At 60.6% G+C, this 17,784-nt stretch overlaps 1 protein-coding gene across 4 annotated transcripts; it reads left to right on the forward strand.

Moving 5' to 3' along the window:
* The first annotated feature begins 40 nt into the window (after positions 1–40).
* Positions 41–10,477, forward strand: ENDOV (endonuclease V). Of its 4 annotated transcripts, XM_041485883.1 has the most exons (10): positions 41–102; positions 421–592; positions 1,535–1,669; positions 2,681–2,720; positions 2,822–2,934; positions 3,043–3,111; positions 3,669–3,797; positions 7,298–7,368; positions 7,623–7,714; positions 7,850–10,477. In XM_041485883.1, exons 1-9 carry the CDS (start codon positions 65–67, stop codon positions 7,711–7,713), a joined length of 858 nt encoding a protein of 285 aa, XP_041341817.1. In that variant the 5' UTR covers positions 41–64; the 3' UTR covers position 7,714; positions 7,850–10,477. The 4 variants fall into 4 exon arrangements, 3 of the variants coding, with proteins under 3 accessions (XP_041341817.1, XP_041341818.1, XP_041341819.1); XR_005956709.1 differs by lacking the exons at positions 7,623–7,714; positions 7,850–10,477 and adding an exon at positions 4,899–5,136; XM_041485884.1 differs by lacking the exon at positions 7,623–7,714.
* The last annotated feature ends 7,307 nt before the right edge of the window (positions 10,478–17,784 follow it).

A 17,784-nucleotide genomic window follows, 5' to 3' on the forward strand; every position in this document is an offset into this window, starting at 1 on the left:
GCCGCGCCCGGCCGCGCTTTCCGGGGAGCGGCGGCGCTGCGGGACGGGCGGGCCCCGCGCGGCCATGGCCGCGTCCCCCGCCCGGCGGCGCCGCTGGGAGCGGTAACGGGGCTGGGGCTGGGAGCGGGAACGGGGCTCGGGCTGGGACGGGCCCCGGGGAGCGCCCGGCGGCGCCGCTGGGAGCGGTAACGGGGCTCGGGCTGGGGCTGGGAGCGGTAACGGGGCTCGGACGGGGCCCGGCCGCGCTCGGGGCTGCCCGGCACCGCGTCCCCCACAGGGACCGGGCACCCTCGGGAAGAGCCGCTCCGCCCTCCGGTTGGGGTCTGGGGGCTCCCCGGGGAGCGAAGGGGTGCGGTTCGGGCCGGGGTTCGGTAAGCGGCTCCCGGGAGCGGCCCCGCTCTGAGCGCGGCGGCCCCGCAGGGAGCAGGCCCGGCTGAGGGCCGGCGTGGTGGAGGAGGACACCGAGGAGTGGCAGAAGGACCCGCAGTTCTCCGGGCTGCACAGAGTGGGAGGTGTGGATTTATCCTACATCAAGGGGGACGAGAGCCGTGCCTGCGCCTCCCTGGTCGTGCTCAGCTACCCGGCTCTCGAGGTACCGCGCGGCCCGGGGCCGTGGGGCAGCGGGAAGGGGGATACTGGGGAGGAATCTTCACCGAGAGGGTGGGCAGGCCCTGGCACAGGGTGCCCAGAGAAGCTGGGGCAGGCCCTGGATCCCGGGAAGTGTCCCAGGCCAGGCTGGACAGGGTTTAGATCAGCCTGGGACAGTGGGAGGTGTCCCTGCCATGGCAGGGGTGGAATGGGAGGGACTTCAAGATCACTCCCGAACAAACCATTCCATGATTCTGTGTGTGTGTGTGTGTGCTCAGCAACTCTTCCAATTGTGTGTTCCCCCCCCCCCAAAAAAAAAAAAAACAAAAAAAAAACCAAAACCAAAAAACAGCCCAGAAAAAAAAATACCTGTAAGGATTTAGACAGAAGTTCAGGAAGGTGTGATGCAAACAGCTCCCAGTTGCAGTTTTGTGGTTTGGCTGGGAACTCGCCCAGGTCCAGAGCAGCTGCCGTGCCTGTTCGGGAGCTGGTGCCCGTGGGCAGAGGGAGCTGTTTGCAGTGCTCCAGTGCAGAGTCCTGTGGGTGAGCTCTTGCTGGGAACCAGCTGATTATATGGGCTGTGACATAGGAAAGCTTTTCCAAACCCGCCGTGGGTCTCACTTCTCACAGTCGTTTTACTTGAACTAATAAAGATTTTTGGTCTCTTTCCCAGCTTTCAAAGTAACATAAAAATTATCTTTCACTGTAAAAGCTCTAACAAGGAGAGAAATAAAGTTTGATGCTGTCTGCTGGGATTTTAATGAACTGAATCTCAAGTCCTGCTGTGATCTGCAGGGCAAGGCGGGAAGCGGTTTTGTGCTGCCTTACACTGTTTGCTTTGACCTGTCCGTGGGTTTAAAAGGGATGAGCAGAGGGCACGAAGCAGAGGAGGAGCTCTGGGGCGTGCAGGGGCTCTCTGGCAGGGTGCTGTCTGTGCCTGCCCCAGGTGCTGTACCAGGATTGCCGCATGGTGCCCATCACCGCCCCGTACGTGGCCGGCTTCTTGGCCTTCAGGGAGGTCCCTGTCCTGGTGGAAGCTGTGCAGAGGCTTCAGCAGGAGGAGCCCCAGCTCCAGCCTCAGGTGTGCTGTGCTTCCCTTGTCCTGAGCTGGGCTGTCCTGGCTGCAGAGTCCTGGGGAAGGTGTTCTCCCGGGGCAGGAGGGGCACAGGCAGAGCTGTGCTGGAGCATCCATGCCCTTTCCTTGGGGAGCAGGGATGTGGAGCTGGGAGTAGCCAGCTCTCCCATGGGAGCCTGTGGTGTGTGCAGGGCACTGCCAGTCCCACACTGCTGCTGCTTTAGGGTCAGGCAGTCAGGAAGAGCCTTACAGGGAGTGTCTCCGTCTCTCTGGGTGCCTCCCAGTGAACCCCGGCCAGCCCCGGGTCGGCAAACAGCGGGGGGGCAGCCCCGAAGTGACCGACAGCGGGGGGACACTCTCTGGTGCCCCGAGGGTACTGAGGGCAGCTAGGCTTGTCGCCTTTGCAGCAGAAGAGACCAAGGAGACATCGGTGGAGGGTAAAAGGCCGACTCTCAGCAGGGGGCCAGTCCAAGGTTTATTCGGAGCTCCCCAGAGAGCCCCACTCCTCAGGGGATGCCCCGTGCTCAGCGCCAGACAAAGGAATTCCAAGGTTACATTTAAAGGGGGGGAGGAAACCGAGGGTAGGTACAATTGCTGACCAATAAAGACCCTCCAGGGATGCAGCCTTAGGGATGGACATTTGGGATAGCGTATAACATCACCCTTGGGAGGCTGACCCCTGGCTTCGGGCAAATCACTCGACGGCTTTGACCGAAAGATCTAGATAGACGGGATGGATGCTGGGTGACTGACAGAAGGCCAGGGCGGGGATTTGGGGGGTGATCTCAACACAGGAGAATGGTTACACAGGTAGAGGAAGGGGGTACAAAAAGGGGTACATCATCTGGGGAGAATCAAAACTATTACAAAGTATTACAAAGTATAAAAGCACGCTGCAACAAGGGAGAACTGAGGAACCAGGAGAGGATTCTCTATCCCCCAGAGCCAGCATCTCTCCTTGCTCATTGGAGTGCTCTCAGTGCCCAAGAAATAACATTTCTCCTTTGCTTTTTTCAGGTGCTTCTGGTAGATGGGAATGGCCTGCTCCATCCCAGAGGTAGGCTGTTCCTGGAGAGCCCTCCTCTCCTGCTCCCTGTGCTGCTCCTTGGTGTTCCTGTTCCCTGATGTCCTGCAGCTACAGTGGCTCCTTGTTGGCAGGATTTGGCACAGCCTGTCACCTCGGGGTCCTGACAGACCTGCCGTGCATTGGCGTGGCCAAGAACCTCCTGCACGTGGATGGCTTGGTTAGGGATGAGCTGCACAAGGAGCAGGTTAGGCCAGGCTGGGATTTGTTTCTGCTTTTTCACATCCCAAGGGAATTTGGACAGCCACCTACAACTACATGCTAATGAGCTGACTGTGTGTGTGTTTATCCCTAGGTTCGTTCCCTGCAGAGGTCAGGAGAGGCATTCCCACTGACAGGCGCCTCGGGGAAGGTCCTGGGCATGGTAAGCTGCCACTTGGCCACTTGTCCCTCTCCACAGTGGGGCTGTCTCAGTGATGCCCTGCGGGAGGGCAGGTGTGAACAGGTGACCAGTGACACTGCTGACCCCTCCCTGAGAGCTCAGGTGGCTGTAGGGAGTTGGCAGCTCAAGTGCTGGGAGCATTCCCGTTCATGGCTGTGGCTCCTGAGGTGCTCCAGCAGCCTGGATGGTGAGCTGCAGTCTGGGAGAGGTGCCAGTTCCCTGGCAGCTCCCCGGGATCGGGCTGATTCAGAGCACGGCGGGAACAGGCAGCTGGGAGACACTTCCTGTGGGTGCTGTCAGCCTGGGCTGGCACAGCTCCTGCATCCAGAGCAGCCTGGGGCGTCTGGGGAAGGGCCTTGGGGGACAGACAGTCCCTGCAGGAGACACTGGGGTGGGGAAGGTGTTCAGGAAGGCTGGGAGCTGCAGACACAGAGCCACCACCCCACCGAGGGCTCCGGCTGGCTCCTAGTTCCACTGCTCCTCTGCGTGTGTTCAGGTGAGCGTCTCCAGTGCCTGATCTCTCCTTTCTGGCTGCCCAGGTGCTGCGGAGCCACAGCAACAGCTCCAAGCCCCTGTACGTGTCCGTGGGCCACCGGGTGAGCCTGGGCACGGCCGTGCGCCTGGTCAGGGCCTGCTGCCGCTTCCGCGTCCCGGAGCCCATCCGGCAGGTATGGGGGCAGGGGGGGCAGGGTTTGCCAAGCCCTGGGCTGCTCAGAGCCTCATTTTCCCCCTTCTCTGCTGGGGGCACCCTCCTGCTGGGCAGTTCCCCCAGCCCGTGGTGGTGCTCACTGATCCTTCCAGGCCCGTTCCCCTGACGCAGTGCCCGGCAGCGTTCCCAGCCCTGCCTGCAGACCCAGCCTGACTGATGCGCTGCTTGCTCGCTGCAGGCAGCTCCTGCCGTGCTGGTGTTAATCCCCAGGAGCGGGGAATGCAGTTTTCTCGGGTGCTTGGAGCCCAGCACGGCCCTCAGTGCTGCTCCTCTGGACCTTTCCCGCTGCCGCACTCTGCACGGAGCCACCAGCCAGCAGGTGACAGCACTGCATCACTGTCACCGAGCTGCAGCTGCCACTGGGGCTCAGCCTTGGCTGATTTTAAATCGCAGCAGAACTTGGGGAAGGGCTCTGGAGAAGCTCAAAGCCTCTAGGACTTCTGGTCTGGCAAGTGCTTCCATTCTTCCTGAGATCACTCTGCTGTTGGTGGCTCCACAGCCCAGAGCCAGGAGTGACCCCAGGGCCTGCCCGGGTGTCCCTGTTCCTAACACTGCCCTGGGACAGCCTGTTGGCATTGCTGCTGTGCCAGGCTGGTGGGGTCTGGGGTGTGCCTACCTGAGCAGCCCCGGGGCAGTGCTGGGTGACCCTGCTGCTCCAGAGCTGCAGTGTTCCCTGGATCTGAAACTCTGCTTATAAACTACCCCAAAATCTTAACTCCTTGGAGCAAAGCAAGCCCTGGGGTGTCCAGAGCAGAGCTGCAGTTCCCAATCTCAGCCCCAGTACCTGCCAGACTGGAGGAGGCTGCTGGAGCTCCTTATGTAACCTGCTCCAGCCAGGGCCAGATGCCTCTGCAGAGCTCCGAGCCAGCTCTGCAGTCTGTGTGTTCACAGGGAAGGGAGAAGCATTCCCTTTGGAAACAGAAAGGTGTCTTGGAGCTTTTCATCACCCTCATTTCGCTTTCAGCCATCTCCAGGATTTGTTCATGTTCGGAGCCTCTTCCAGTTCCCTGTGACCTTTTTCTTGGAGTGATGGAATGAATTATTATCACTTTTCTTACAGAGAGATGAAAAATCCAACAGGAGCGTATGTTTACTCTAGAGAGATGGCAGGAGATGAGGACACTTAAACCTTTCCATGGGACTTGTCCCCACTGTGCTTCCTCTGTGTGGTGACTGCCACAGCTCTTGGCACAGGCAGAGCTGAAAGCCTCAGCTCCTGAGCACCTGCAGCTGGAGTTAGGAAGTAGGAGGCTGTGGAGAATCCTGCCATGGATGACTGACGTGGCCTTTTTGCCATGGTACGTCTCCAGAAACTGCAGACCTGATAGGAGAAGTGCTTACAGATTTCCCAGTGTCAGGAAAGACCTGTGGATCACCAGGTCCTGATCTAGAAGTTGTGGCAGGCCTGGAAATGAAGTGGTCTGTGAGAGCTCAGCTGTCCACAGCTCCTGAGGATTGTGTGAGGGCAGCATGTGCAGTGCAGCTGCTGTGGGAGCTCAGGCCTCCTGCTTTAGGGGATGTGGTGCTTCCCAGGAATGCACATTATCCAGGCAGGGAGCAGGAGGGGTTCCATTTGCATTCAGCCCACAGTGTGGTTGTGCTGCCAAGGAGCTGGCTGTGGTGCAGATGAGAGAAGTGAGGAAGCAGTGGGATGAGCTGCCCTTGTCACCTGCAATCAGTATTTACATCCCACTCTGTCCTTGTTCCACGTGCCAGGCCAGGCCCAGCCAGGATCTCCCCTTGAGATCCTGCACGGAGCTCCCAGGCAGGAGCTGCCATCCCAGAACAAGCAGCACAGCACTCACCCTCAGTGGCCCTGGAACATTCCCAGGCCCTGCTGAGAGAGCTGCCCTTGCTCCTGGCAGAGGTCAGAGCCCTCCCTGGTGCTTGCCCACACTGCAGCCTGCTCATTCCCAGATTCCTGTGCCCAGCAGGGAGGCACAAGCTGGTGCCACTCTCCAGCTGCCAGGGATTGCACCAGGAGCCTGCTCTGCTCTCTCTGGGTCACGTTCCTGCTTGGCTGCTGCCCAGCCTCCTCCTCACTTGCTGCTTCCTTCAGCTGCTCCTGGGTGCCCAGTGTGCACCTTCAGTGCCTGGGTGCCCCTGGGGCTGGCTCAGGAGGAGCTGCTGGGACAGCCTGAGGGTGCTCCAGCCCACCAGGAAGGGCAGACCTGCAGGGCACCCTCTGTGAAACGCTGAGCACTTGCCCTCAGAAGAATGAGAGCGGGCATCAGCCTCTCCTCTGGGACTGGACAGCAGTCACTGGTGTCCTGAGACTCCAGCTGCCTCTGGGGGCACCCACTCCAAGCCTGCTGTGCCCAGGGAGCACCCTGGCCCCTCAGGTAACAGGCAAAGCAACATTTCCACAGCCAGCACTCATGCCCTCTGAAAATAGCCCAAATCTGTGAGGATTATTGCTGGACAGTGATCCATCTTATTGATTAGCCTGGGTTAATCACCACCTTAAGCTGACTCCAGTGCTGTGTTAGGAGTGAGCCCTGCCTGGGAACTGCCACCTCATCAAGCACTAGCTGATATTCTCAGCAGAATGTGGTTGGGGTTTTTCTTCCCTAGAATTGTTGGTATCTGTTGCCTCCTGCTCCTTGCTCTGCCCGTGGGGACTATTGAGCAGCCTCCTCCCCTGGTTATAAAATCCGTCACGTAATCGCTTATCCTGAAGAGTGATCAAAGTTATTTGTCAGTTCGGTTATGAAACTGTCCAATTATAGAGAGAAGGGAAAAAAATCTCCCAAACAAACCACCCCTTATGTAACTCTCTCCTTCTCAGCTGGCAGGAGGCTCTGCAGTTGTGGAGCAGGTTCCAGCAGCAGGCACAGCCTCCACCAAGGGCTCGGGGTGAGGGGCCTGAGGGCTGGCCGGGCTGCAGGAGAGGCTCCTGGGGAGCAGCATGGGGTGGAGAGCAGCAGTGCTTCAAGGACAGTCCCCAGGGATGTGTTAACCCAATTTCTGAGCTCATCACCAGACACTGTGAAGCTTTTCCAGCTGGGAAGGTCACATCCTGCTTTGTAGGTGGGGAGAGACACTCTGTCTTTGAGGTGGGCACAGCAGCTGCTCAGAAATGGCGCAGAAGTTTCTAAAAGAGAAAAAACTTTGAAGGACTGTAAAAATCTACTGCCAGTCCTCAAAGTTGTCCAAGAGCCCGGGGTGTGCTTGTGATGGCATCAAGGGTCTGCTGCTGGTGTCGTGCAGCACTAGAGGGCTAAGCAAACACGTCAGGCTGAGGGCAGGAACACCCAGTAAGTGCCCAGCAACACTTCCTAACAGTTCCTGGGACGTGGCTGGCGCTCTCCTTGCCCCAGGCTGTCGTGCCTTGCTGAGCCATCCGGTGTTCCTGGTGGGATGTGCTGGCAGCAGGATGGGTGGGCACACTGGGGTAACAGGGGAGGCACCAGCCAGGCTGCTCAGCCCATGCTCACTCCTCTCCCTGCTTGCTTCCAGGCTGACATCAGGTCCAGGGAGTACCTTCGGAAGCAGCCCTGTGCTCCAGTGGAGCCTGCCGGCCCAGAGAGGTGGGTGTGTGGGCAAAGGGCATCTGCTGGTGGCATGAGCTGCAGTAATGGCATTAAAGGTACAAGCAGGGTAACAAGGCGAGCTCGGTGGGGAGCTCAGGACATGTGCAGCCTCCAGAAGGTGATTTCTGCTCCCTGTGGCCACGCTGCCTCACACGTTGCTGCCGGCAGCGCCGTGTCCTGAGCTGGGGAAGGGCAGTGGGGATTTGCTCTTTTTTCAGCACTGCTCATAAGCAAAGCCCTAACGCCCACAGGTGTGACCTGAGGAGGAACAGAAATACCTGCAGGGAGCTGGTTTTGGCCGCCAGGTGTTGGGGAGGGTTAGAGTCCCCCTCTCTTACATAAGGTGGGCCAGTGGGTGTCAGTTCAGGGCTAAATCTGCCCTTGGGGTGCAGCTCAAGCTCACCAAGTGCCAGTTGTTTGTGCCTGTTGGCTTCTACTTTTTGTAAAACTTGTTCCTTGTTCATTTTTATCCCTGCAGCAAAAAGGAGGATGAATTGGAGGATTAGTCTGTGCCAGAAGAAAGTGCAGAGCTTCTCTTCGCTGGGTTCTCTCCTGCACCAAGGCTGAGTCCTGGTGGATGCAGGAGCCCAGTGCCACCCTGGGGGACAGCTGTGCCAGGCTGTGTCCCACAGGACAGCACCAGCCACTGCTGAGGGAGAATCCATGCAGTGAATTTCTCAGGGTTCATTTTCAAGTACTGTAAAATCTTTGTGTAAGCAAAGGCTCACGTGTAAGTTTGCAACACCTCACTGGAGTCCTTGTGCAGCTGCAGGGGCTGATTTACAGAGATGCTGAGGCATTGCCACTGCAGAGCCAGCCTGTGTCTCCCACCACACCTCTGTGGCACAGAGCCCTCCCTTCCCACTGCTTTTGGAGCAGCTTCCCCTTGTCCCTGCAGCCTGGGCTGTGCTGTGCCCCATGCACGTCCCTGGGGAGCAGCAGCCCCACTGCCCAGCTCTTCTGGAGGAAGGAACATCTCAGGGGAAAGGATGGCAGGAACCATCTCCCTCCCAGGAGCATGGGGAGGTCATTCCTGACACACAGAGTGCTCCAGGATCCCAGGCTGGAGATCTGGCCCAGCCCCAGCTCGACCTGAGGAGCAGAGCCCAGAGCCTCTGTGCCCAAATCATCCTCAGCCCTCATCCAGCCTCTAAGACCAAAGCTTCTCCAAGGTGTGGGATCCTGGCTGAGGTTGGCAGGTGATTCCTGACTGTTCTGAAGAGCAGCAGGAGCAGAAGGTCCTCTGGGAGATCCTGGTGTGGCTGTGTAAGATTCCAGCCTGAAGAGGAAGAAGGATGTTTTCCTGGAGGTGGGGAGGGGTGCTCAGGTCAGACTGCTGTGGGCTTTTTAACTTAAATTTTGCATACATTTGTTGTACAACTTTTGTTCTTTTCTGTCTTGGAGCTGCTCTGGGTGGGGAGGACAAAGCCCAGCCTGTTGTGCCGCTGCTGTGTTGGGGTCTGAACCAGGGGGGGAAGGGAGGAAGTGACAAACCCTGCTCCCTTGGGGCCATCTGGGCAGGTCTGGGGCTGGTCCTGGAAGTGCTGGGGACAGGCACTGGCAGAGCACTTCCCTGAAAAGCCTTTGCTGACAGGTTTGAGAAGGCAAAGCTGCAGCAGCTGCAGCTCCCAGCCCTACACAGGAGCCACCTCTCCCAGGAACCCTCAGAGCTGCTTCACACCAGGGTTTGCCCATGGGTGGACAGAGCCTGCAAGGAAAAACCACAGTGGAAGCTGCTCCTTTGATCCTGAGGGCTGCTGCCAGGCCAGGGCAAAGGGAGCACTGGGCTCATGGCTGGCTGTGGCAGGGGACAGGGGACACAGGGACAGCTGTGTCCCCTCCCTGCACAGACACAGAACCTCCTCTGCCACGGCCTGTCCCGTCCTGAGGGAGCAGGGTGGGCACAGAGCCACAGCCAGCAGGGACCACTTCATTCCTCATTCCAGCCCCAAACAAACCAGTGACTTCTCTGGCCATGGGGACAGTCTTCTGAAACCTGTCACAAATTCAGGCACGAGTGACAGGGTGGGCAGGGGACAGCTCCTTGCTAGAGCTCATGGGCAGAACGCCAGGGAAATCCATCTTTGTTTCTGATTTGGCCTGTGCTGGGAGCTCACAGGGTCATCCCTGGCTCCTTCCAAATTCTGAGTAACAGCACACTCACTGCAGATTCACCCCGCTGTGCTCAGCTGTGGGGAGCAGCTCCTCCAGGATGGCCCTGCAGAACAGGGGAACCTTCAGTGTGTGGGACTGGCTTCTGCCCTGGTGAGTGTCTGCCTTTCATCTCATGTTGAATGTCTGGTTTTAATCCCTCATCTATCGGTCACTTTTTGTGTGCTTCTGGTTGGTATTTGACAATGGGAGATTTGGGGTGGGCTGGTCAGGGGAGGCTCTGCAGCCACAGCTGTGATTTGGGTGGAAGCTCAAGGAACTGAGCCCAGCTCAGACAGGAACATGAGGCTGTGGTTGTTCAGGGTCTGTTCCTGGCTGCTCCTGCTGGGATCTGGATGTTTTGATCCGTGGAGGGTCCGTGTGCTCAGCCTGTGAGGGATCCAGGGCTGGGGACACTGCAGGGGACACTGCTGTCCTCAGCTGCCCTGAGCCCCCCCCAGCTGCCTCTGCCCTGGGAGTGAGGGAAAATCAGGTGAAAAAAAAACCATAAAAACCAGCTCTGCATCACTGTCCTGGCTTCCCTCTGCGTGAGGCTCTGAACTCCTCTCCTTCCAAGCCCAGGTCAACTCAGCTGACTCTGGATGGAGTCACCTGGGAGGCTTTGGGAGGGGATGGTGCTGCAGTGTCCTGGCAGCCCTGCAGGGCCAGGGGCTCTGGCTGTGCCTTTGGGCTTTACCTGGGCCGTGAGATGCTCTCTCAGCTGCCCAAACGCGGCAGTTTAGTCCTTCCTAAAGGAAGGGACTAATCTCTGTGTTTGGTGTCTGCTTGTGGCTCTTTGGACACAATAAGGGATTAACTTGGTCTTTATCTAATTGGTTTATAACCCTGGGAAGGGAAAATCGCTTTGTAATGCTTGAAACCTCTTAAGAGAAACTCAGAGAGTGGAGCTTGAGTGTCCTTCGAAATAAACTCATACATGACTTGTCTTTTTTAACTCTCTGCTTGCTGGAAATTGGCTTTTCTGGGTGTTGGGAATCCGAGAATAGCTATTGCTGACTGGTTGTAAATCCTCCTGTTATCACCAGGGGGTTTTTCTCTCCACCATTTCCACCTGGGACTGGCTGGGAGTCTCTGGAGGTGCCTCAGGGCTTGGTCACCCCCCGTGCTGCTGGGGAATGAGCTGTGGGGCTGGGGCAGGAATGTGGCTGCCCAGTGATGCCTCCTGGGTGACAAACTGGGGCAGAATTGCTTTGGGGTTAGTTTCCTGACTCCCAGGTGCTGAATAGCTCTGCTGCAGCTTCTCTGGATCTGCTCCCCCTGTTGTGTTTGGATGCTTGGAGAGCAGGAAGGAGAATCCCTGCACCTGCCTTGTTTGTCTCGGAAAGGGGAGAGGGGAGAGGAGCTGCTTTAGGATGCAGTTCTGTTCGTTCTGTGGGCTCTCGGCAGGTCTGGGTGAGCAGCTCCGTGCCAGGGGCTGAGGCTGGGTGGGATGGGCTCCCACCTCCGTGTCTGGAGCTTGTGGCAGTGTAGGTGCTGCCTGTGCAGTTTGAGCTCCTGTGACTCAGGGTTTGTATTTTGGGACACTCCTGCCGAGGGTGGGGGAAGGGTTTCACTGGGATTTCCCCCCTCCCTGCCCCCCGTTCTCATTCCTCTTCCTTTTGCCTTGGTTGGGCGGGTTTAGGAGGGGCTGTTTCCCTCCTGGCTCCCCAATCCAGGCCCAGCTGCAGGTCTGGGTGCTCACACTGGGTGTGGAGCTGGGCCCAGCAGCTGAGCCTCTCCCTCCCCCCATTCCCAGAGCCTTTGGTGTTTGTGGGGCAGCTGTGTCCCCTGGATCTCCGAGCATTCCCCAGCTTTGGGCTCTAAATGGGCCTTTTTAGTGCTGCTCCCCCTCCCGTGGCAGCTGAGGCCTCTTGGATGTGGTGGCTCCTGGACAGAGCCCGGGTGTGCAGAGGGAGCTGGGGAACGTCATGGCTCCCTTGCAGGGCTTTTGATTCCTTTTTTTTTTTTTTTGTCCTTTTGTCCTTTTTTTTTTTTTTACTTTTCCCTTCCTTTTGTCCTATAAATAGTTCTCCCCCCTAACTGCTCTTCCCGTTGTTGGTGTTGGTTGATCCTCCCTGATCCTCTCACCAGAGCCCTGCCAGCCCCCCCGGCTTTATTTTAAGGCCCCATTAATTAAAAGAAAATGAGTGGAATTTCTCTTGACAAGCGAATTAATAGCAAATGAGATGATTATGAGCTGTGTCATTAGGGTGATGGAGCAGCTTGTGCAGGGCTCAGCCCAAAGCAAGGCAGCAAAGCCGTGGGGCAACAGGTCTCTCCTGTTGGGGGGCTGGAAGGTGCTCCCTTCCCCTCTTGGGCTGCTGGGTGGAATTTTGGTAGCCAAGGAGTCATTGATACTGAGCAGAGCCGGCCCTGAGACCCCGGGGCTGAAGGAGGAGGAGGGGGCAGAGCAGAGGTGCAGGGGGTGGCTGCTCTCGGATGCTCTGGGTGTCCCCATGAGCTGGATCTGTCCATGGGGACACGCTGGGAGTGCCTTGTCCCCACCCCGGCAGCCCCATCAGCTTTAAAAACGAACCAAGGCTATGAAAGCAACCTGTGATTAATTCCTGGGCTGGTTCCCACCTCGGGGGCTCGGTGCAGGATGTTTCCTTAGGAACACGCTTTTTCCTGCTTTTCTTGGAGCGCCTGCTTGGCACACCGTGCCTGTGCCTGCAGAGCCCAGCTGGTCAGCGCTCGCCCGGAGCCCCAGCGCCGGCCGGGGCTGGGTTCGTGGGGCTGGGCTGTGGAACCAGGGCTGGGTTCGTGGGGCTGGGCTGTGGAACCAGGGCTGGGTTCGTGGGGCTGGGCTGTGGAACCAGGGTTGGGTTCGTGGAGCTGGGTTCGTGGGGCTGGGCTGTGGAACCAGGGCTGGGTTCGTGGGGCTGGGTTCGTGGGGCTGGGCTGTGGAACCAGGGCTCGGCTCGTGGGGCTGCGCTCCCGCGTGGGAAGCTCCGCCGGCGGCTCCCGGCTCGTGTTGTGACTGGAGCCGCGTGTCTGGCGAGGGAACAGCTCCTGCCTGCGCTGAGGAGGAGGAGGAGGAGGCGATCAGCCGGGCCGGCGGTGGAGGGACAGCCTGCGGGAAGGGAGGAGAGGTGGTGCCAGAGCCGCTCTGCCCCTGTGCATCACTTCAGGGACAAATATCCGCTGTTTTCCCGAGGAGCAGCGCTGCCTGCTTTAAAATCCCCAGCGATTTTTGGGAGAGTGTTTGGAGTCTGTGATAAATCTGGTGGCTTTGTAACTTGCCGGAGGGATGGTGGGCAGCACCGTGATTAAAGCGCTCTGATTAACACACAAACCTTGTTTGTAATGAGTGGGATTGGGAGGGTGTGGAAATCCAGCTGGCGTGTAATGAGGTTACTCCAACAAATTGCTCGGATATCAATTACCCCGCTAGGTAAATGTCACCTGCCTTCTCTTTGTTTGCGGTAAACTGGGATCCAATTAGTTTGATGTGGTTCTTGCTCGTGCCTGAGCTGCCGAGGCAGGGCAGGACAGCAGCCGGGCTCTTCCCCACCCGTGGGGCGCCATCGGTGCCGGGGACATCCCAGTCCCTTGGGGACAACATCCCGGCACCTCCTGTCGCCACCTCTGAGCCGAGTCCCCCTCCACAGGCTAAGGACGAAGCCCCCCGGTCAGGCAGGTCTCAGGTGTGGTCCCCGCGGCCGCCCAGAGCCTCCCCACGCCTCCGACTGCAGGTGGATAAATTCCACTTTGCTGCCATAGGTTCCTTTCCCCATCCTGCTGCCCGGGCTCTGCCAACCCGCGCCGGGAGGGAGCGGGGGGAGGCAGCAGGAGCTGCTCCCGGAGCGCGGTTGGAAAGGGCGGCGGGAGCGTGCCCCAGCCCTGGGGAAGGGCCCTGGGTGCCGGGAGTGCAGATGAACGGGGCTGGGGGGTCCCGGGCAGGCCGGGATCGCCGTGACCCCCCCGGCCCGGGGCTCCTCTGCCAGCCTTGCCCACAGCTCATGAATATTAATGGCTCAATGCACGGGGACCTCGGGAGGGAGCAGAAGGGAGCCGAAAGCTTCGCCAGCTGTGGAGCACAGCCCATCCCAAATCCAACGTCGGTGCCCGAAACAGCCCGGTCCCCGGGCACGGGAGGCTTTGGGGGAGGGCTGGAGAGGTGTGAGCAGGGGGTGGGCACCGTCACTGGGGGCACCTGGGGTCCTGCTCTGCTTTCCAGAGGGAACAAATCTGCGCCGCCGTGTCCCTGTGGGGCTGTCCCGCCCCACCGGGTGTTGGGGGGCAGATTCCAGGTGTGGGGTGCTCGGGATGCTGTCATTCCCGGCTTCCACAAGCGCTGACCCTGCAGCACACGGGAGCCCTGCTCACCCCTCCCGGGCAGGAGGGGATTTGTGGGCTGCTCCAGACCTCTCCATCCCTCTTGCCCTGGCTGCCACGGGCCCGGGGGTGGCCGCTGGAGCGGGGCTGCCCTGTGCCACCTCGCCCCGCAGCCTCGGCAGGATGAGCAAGGCTCCAGCGTGCCGCAGGCGATCGCTGACCTGATTTCCAGCAGCGCTGTGGGGTTTGGCATCTGTTGCTGACACGGAGGCAAGTGGGGGGCTTGGGGACCCCCCTAATGTGCTGCTCCGGTATCCCCAGTCCTGGGGAGCGCCGGGGGCACTGGGGGTGCCGGGCAGCACAGGGTGGGCTCTGACCCCGCTGCACCACCCACTCCTCCCCGTGTGCCCCCTCCCGTGCCCACTCTGCTCCACAAATGCTAATTAATCACCATAATTAGTTTGATGCTGCATCTATTTTTAATCAGCTTTGGAAGACAGAGTCTGCCTCTGCTCCGTGCACACCCACGGGCTGTCCCAGGGCGGAGCGGGGCTTACTGGGGACCCTCCGGTGGGAGATGGGGTGTTATTCCCCTCTGTGCCCCCGGGAGGAGGTCAGGACCCCTCATGGGACCCCCCAGACAGAGGAGGATTCCCTCAGAGCTCCGGGGTGGAGCCCGATCCCAGCCCCTCCATAATCCGCCGGGATGAATAGGAAGGATGGAGGCAGCAGCTGCCAAGGTGACGTTTGACAGCAGCTGGGAAAGTCGCAGGAGGAGGAGCCCTGGAAAAGCTGTGAAAAGATTCTGAGAAGGCAAAACCGGGGGCCAGGCCCGTGTTCCTGCAGCTGCCAGCCCCCCGTGGGGGAGGGATGGGGTCTCCTGCGCTGGGAGCTGCCCGGAGTCAGCCTGGCTGGGGGAGCGGCACCTTGGAGAAGCGGCGGGCTGCGAAAAGCAGTGTTTGCTCTTGAATTGCTGGCTCCGTGCGGCCCCGGCCGGCTCTGGTTGGGTTCCCCGGAGGGAGGGAGAGCTCGAGGAAGCCCCTGCCCGGCTGTGCTGGCCAGGATGCCCGGGCAGTGCCTCGGGGTGTAGGAACCGATGCTGTGCCAGCAAAGGCTCCCGAGTGGCATTTGAGGGCCGCTGTCGCAGCCAGTGACTCACGCCTGTGACCGGAACGGTCTGTCGGCCTTGACTCCATGCCCTGGGAGGTGTCCAGCTGCCCGCGGTGACCCGGCCGGTCCTTGTGCTCGGCCCTGGCCGGGCTCGGCCCTGCTCCCCCCGCCCTCTCACGCGGGGATCCATCCCATCCTCATCCTCCCCGAGCCGGGATGTCCCCAGCCCTGCCGGCAGTGTTTGGCCGCCCATCTCCCTGCTCTCCTCCTCCTCCCGTGCCAGCCTGAGGGTGGCTTCTGGGAGCCACCCGGTGTCCCTGGGGAGCCTCGGGTGGTCTCTGGCAGCGGGACCCTCCCCGTGCTGCCCAGAGCCGGCTGAGCCCCTCGGCCCCGGCTCGGGGAGTTCTCACTGGAGCTGCTGCCGTGCCCCAGGGCCGGCACCCCTCGGGAGCTGCTGCTCCCGGTGCTGGGGAGGAGGGGGTGTCCAACCCGCCACCAGCTCCGCTGGAGAGCCAAGGCAGAGCGATTTCTGCAGCCACGTGCCCGACGTTGCTGTGGTTTCCCCGGGCGGGGGGCTGAGCCCCCCGCGCTGCTCGGGGGCTCTCCCTCCGTTCCCTGCCTCATGCATATTTAATCCGGGTCTCCTGGAGCCATGTGCTCCCGCAGCCCGGCGCGCCGTGACACATTCACTGCTAATTAATCCAACGACGGCATTTATTAAGTGCCTCGCACGCCTGGAGCGCTGCGTGGTGATGATGCTCTGGGACGCTGCTGGTCCCAGTGCCGCAGGCAGCTCCGCTCGCAGGCGGCCCCAGGCGCTCCCGTGCAGGCAGGGATGTGGGAAAGGCCTTTTCAGGACACGCTGGCTTCTTTTTTCGGGGGTGTAAAACACAGCGTATTTCGGGTTTCCTCTCCCCATCACTTCCTGTCACCCCCCGGAGCCCCGGAGGAGCTGTCCCGAGCGGGGGGAGCACAGCAGGCAGCAGGATGCAGAGCCCGGCCCGGCGTTCCCTGCCATGTGTCTGCAGAGGAGCCGGATCAGAGCTGTAAATCCCAGCTGCGTCCTGCCCTCAAGGACCGGCTCTCGCCCCCGTCGGTATTTGTGAGCCATCTCCCGAGTCCTGCGGCCTGTCCTCACGCAGCCCAAGATCTCCATCTGCTCTAAAAGCTGCTGGATTTAGTGCTCTGGGGCGGGAAGGCGCTCCCTGATCCCAGCGCTCGGGGCTGGCTGTCACCGCAGAGCTGCTGCCACCAAACCCCAGCAGCAGCTCCTGGTGCAGCCTGAGGTGTCAGGACGGTGTGAGATTGATGGGCCGGGCTGCTCCTCACCGCTCCCAGGGTCCTCCCTCCCTCCTTCCCTCCCGCTGGAGCTGGCACCGCTGCGGGTCGTGCCTGGAGCTGTGGCAGGGACAGGGACGGGGACGGGGACGGGGATGGAGCTGCCCGGGGCTGCTCCGCCTCTTCTCGCTGCCTGAGCTCACTGCACCCCTCAATACCCGCGGGCTTTGAGGGGGTCTAAGTGCAGCTCGGGGGTCGCTCGCAGCCCCGGGAAGCCTGGAGGCGATGAGGGAGGTTTGTTACCCGCTGAGTGCGGGAGTTCCTGCGGCTCCCTCAGCCTCCCCCGCCCTGTCCCGGCCGTGCCACAGCCTCGGGGTGGGGAACAGCCCCACTTCCACCGCAGCAGCGTTTGCCAGGCACCCCAGGAAAAACCGATCCCGCCTGTTTGGGTGGTTTTATTATTGCAGCTCAGACTGCAGGGCAGCGCAGCCTCTGCTTGGGCACGGATCGTTCCCTCTCCCAGCAGCGGGTGGGCGCTGGGATCCCACCCGGGCACGGCAGGGCCGAGGGTGTTGTGGCAGCATCCCAGGGCCAAGGCCCTGCTCAAGGCTGGGGGCTGAGAGCCAGGCAGGAGCTGCCACCCTTCGCTGGGTATAAATAGCATCCCCTGGCGAGGGTGTGGGCTGCTCCAGTGACACGGAACCCAGCAGCCCGTCCTTGGAGCAGCTGCCTTTTGGGGCGGGGGGACGGTGCCAGCGAGGGCCGAGCTGCTCCGTGGGCTGGGGAGGGGAGTGCGGGGGGCTCTGCTCCCTTGGTGAGCCTGGGGAGACGCTGCTCTGAATCTCTTCTGCACCTGGGGGGATCTGGGGAACCGGGGAAGGGGGAGCTTGTGGCTGCACCCTCCTCTTCAGCACCCCCTCAGTGCCCGCTGTGCCCCTGTGCCCGTGTCGCTGCCCACCCTGCCTTGCCCCCTCGGCCGTGGCTGTGCCCTCTCTCATTTCTGCCTATGGGTGACGGACGGGTGGCACATCACCCTCAGCTGTCCCCGTGGGCTCAGCGAAGTGCCCTGAAACAGCTCTGATGTCTCACCTTTCCTCTTTGTCTCACCTTTCCTCTTGCCCCCAGCAGGTTCCTGGTGCCAAGTGTCCCCTCCCCAGGGTGCCCAGCACCTGTCACTCTGCTCCTGTCCGTGGCTTTTGGTGTGAGAGCCCCGCCTGGTTCCCGGCCCTGCAGTTTGGCTCGGAGCATCTCCCTTCCCCGGTATTCCAATGGTTGCTCGAGGCGTCCTGGAAAGGAGTGCAGCAGCCACAGGAGCGAACGCTCCGCTCTGGAGAGGAAGAGGCTTTCTGGGGGTGGCAGGGGCTGGGGGAAGGACGGGACTCCGGCGTGGCTGCGGGCAGCTGGAGGAGTGCGAGGTAGCAGGTGAGCAGCCAGGGACACCTTTCCCAGAGGCTGCGGTGACGGGGGAAGCTCTTGGGAAGATGCAGCACAAGTGGACGCAGGACCCTCCGTGACCCTCCCCGTGGGCACTGCTGTGACCCTCCCCGTGGGCACTGCTGTGACCCTCCCCGTGGGCACTGCTGTGACCCTCCCCGT

This window comes from Pyrgilauda ruficollis, unplaced genomic scaffold (assembly GCF_017590135.1).
Source record: "Pyrgilauda ruficollis isolate IOZ18807 unplaced genomic scaffold, ASM1759013v1 scaffold72, whole genome shotgun sequence".
Lineage (NCBI taxonomy): Eukaryota > Metazoa > Chordata > Aves > Passeriformes > Passeridae > Pyrgilauda > Pyrgilauda ruficollis.

Bases quoted from the DNA above. Each gene is read 5' to 3' on its own strand.
- ENDOV (XM_041485883.1), top strand. From the start codon at position 65: ATGGCCGCGTCCCCCGCCCGGCGGCGCCGCTGGGAGCG. The intron at 1,670-2,680 runs GTGTGCTGTGCT...TGCTTTTTTCAG, and splicing joins AGCCCCAGCTCCAGCCTCAG to GTGCTTCTGGTAGATGGGAA. The intron at 7,369-7,622 runs GTGGGTGTGTGG...TAACGCCCACAG, and splicing joins GAGCCTGCCGGCCCAGAGAG to GTGTGACCTGAGGAGGAACA.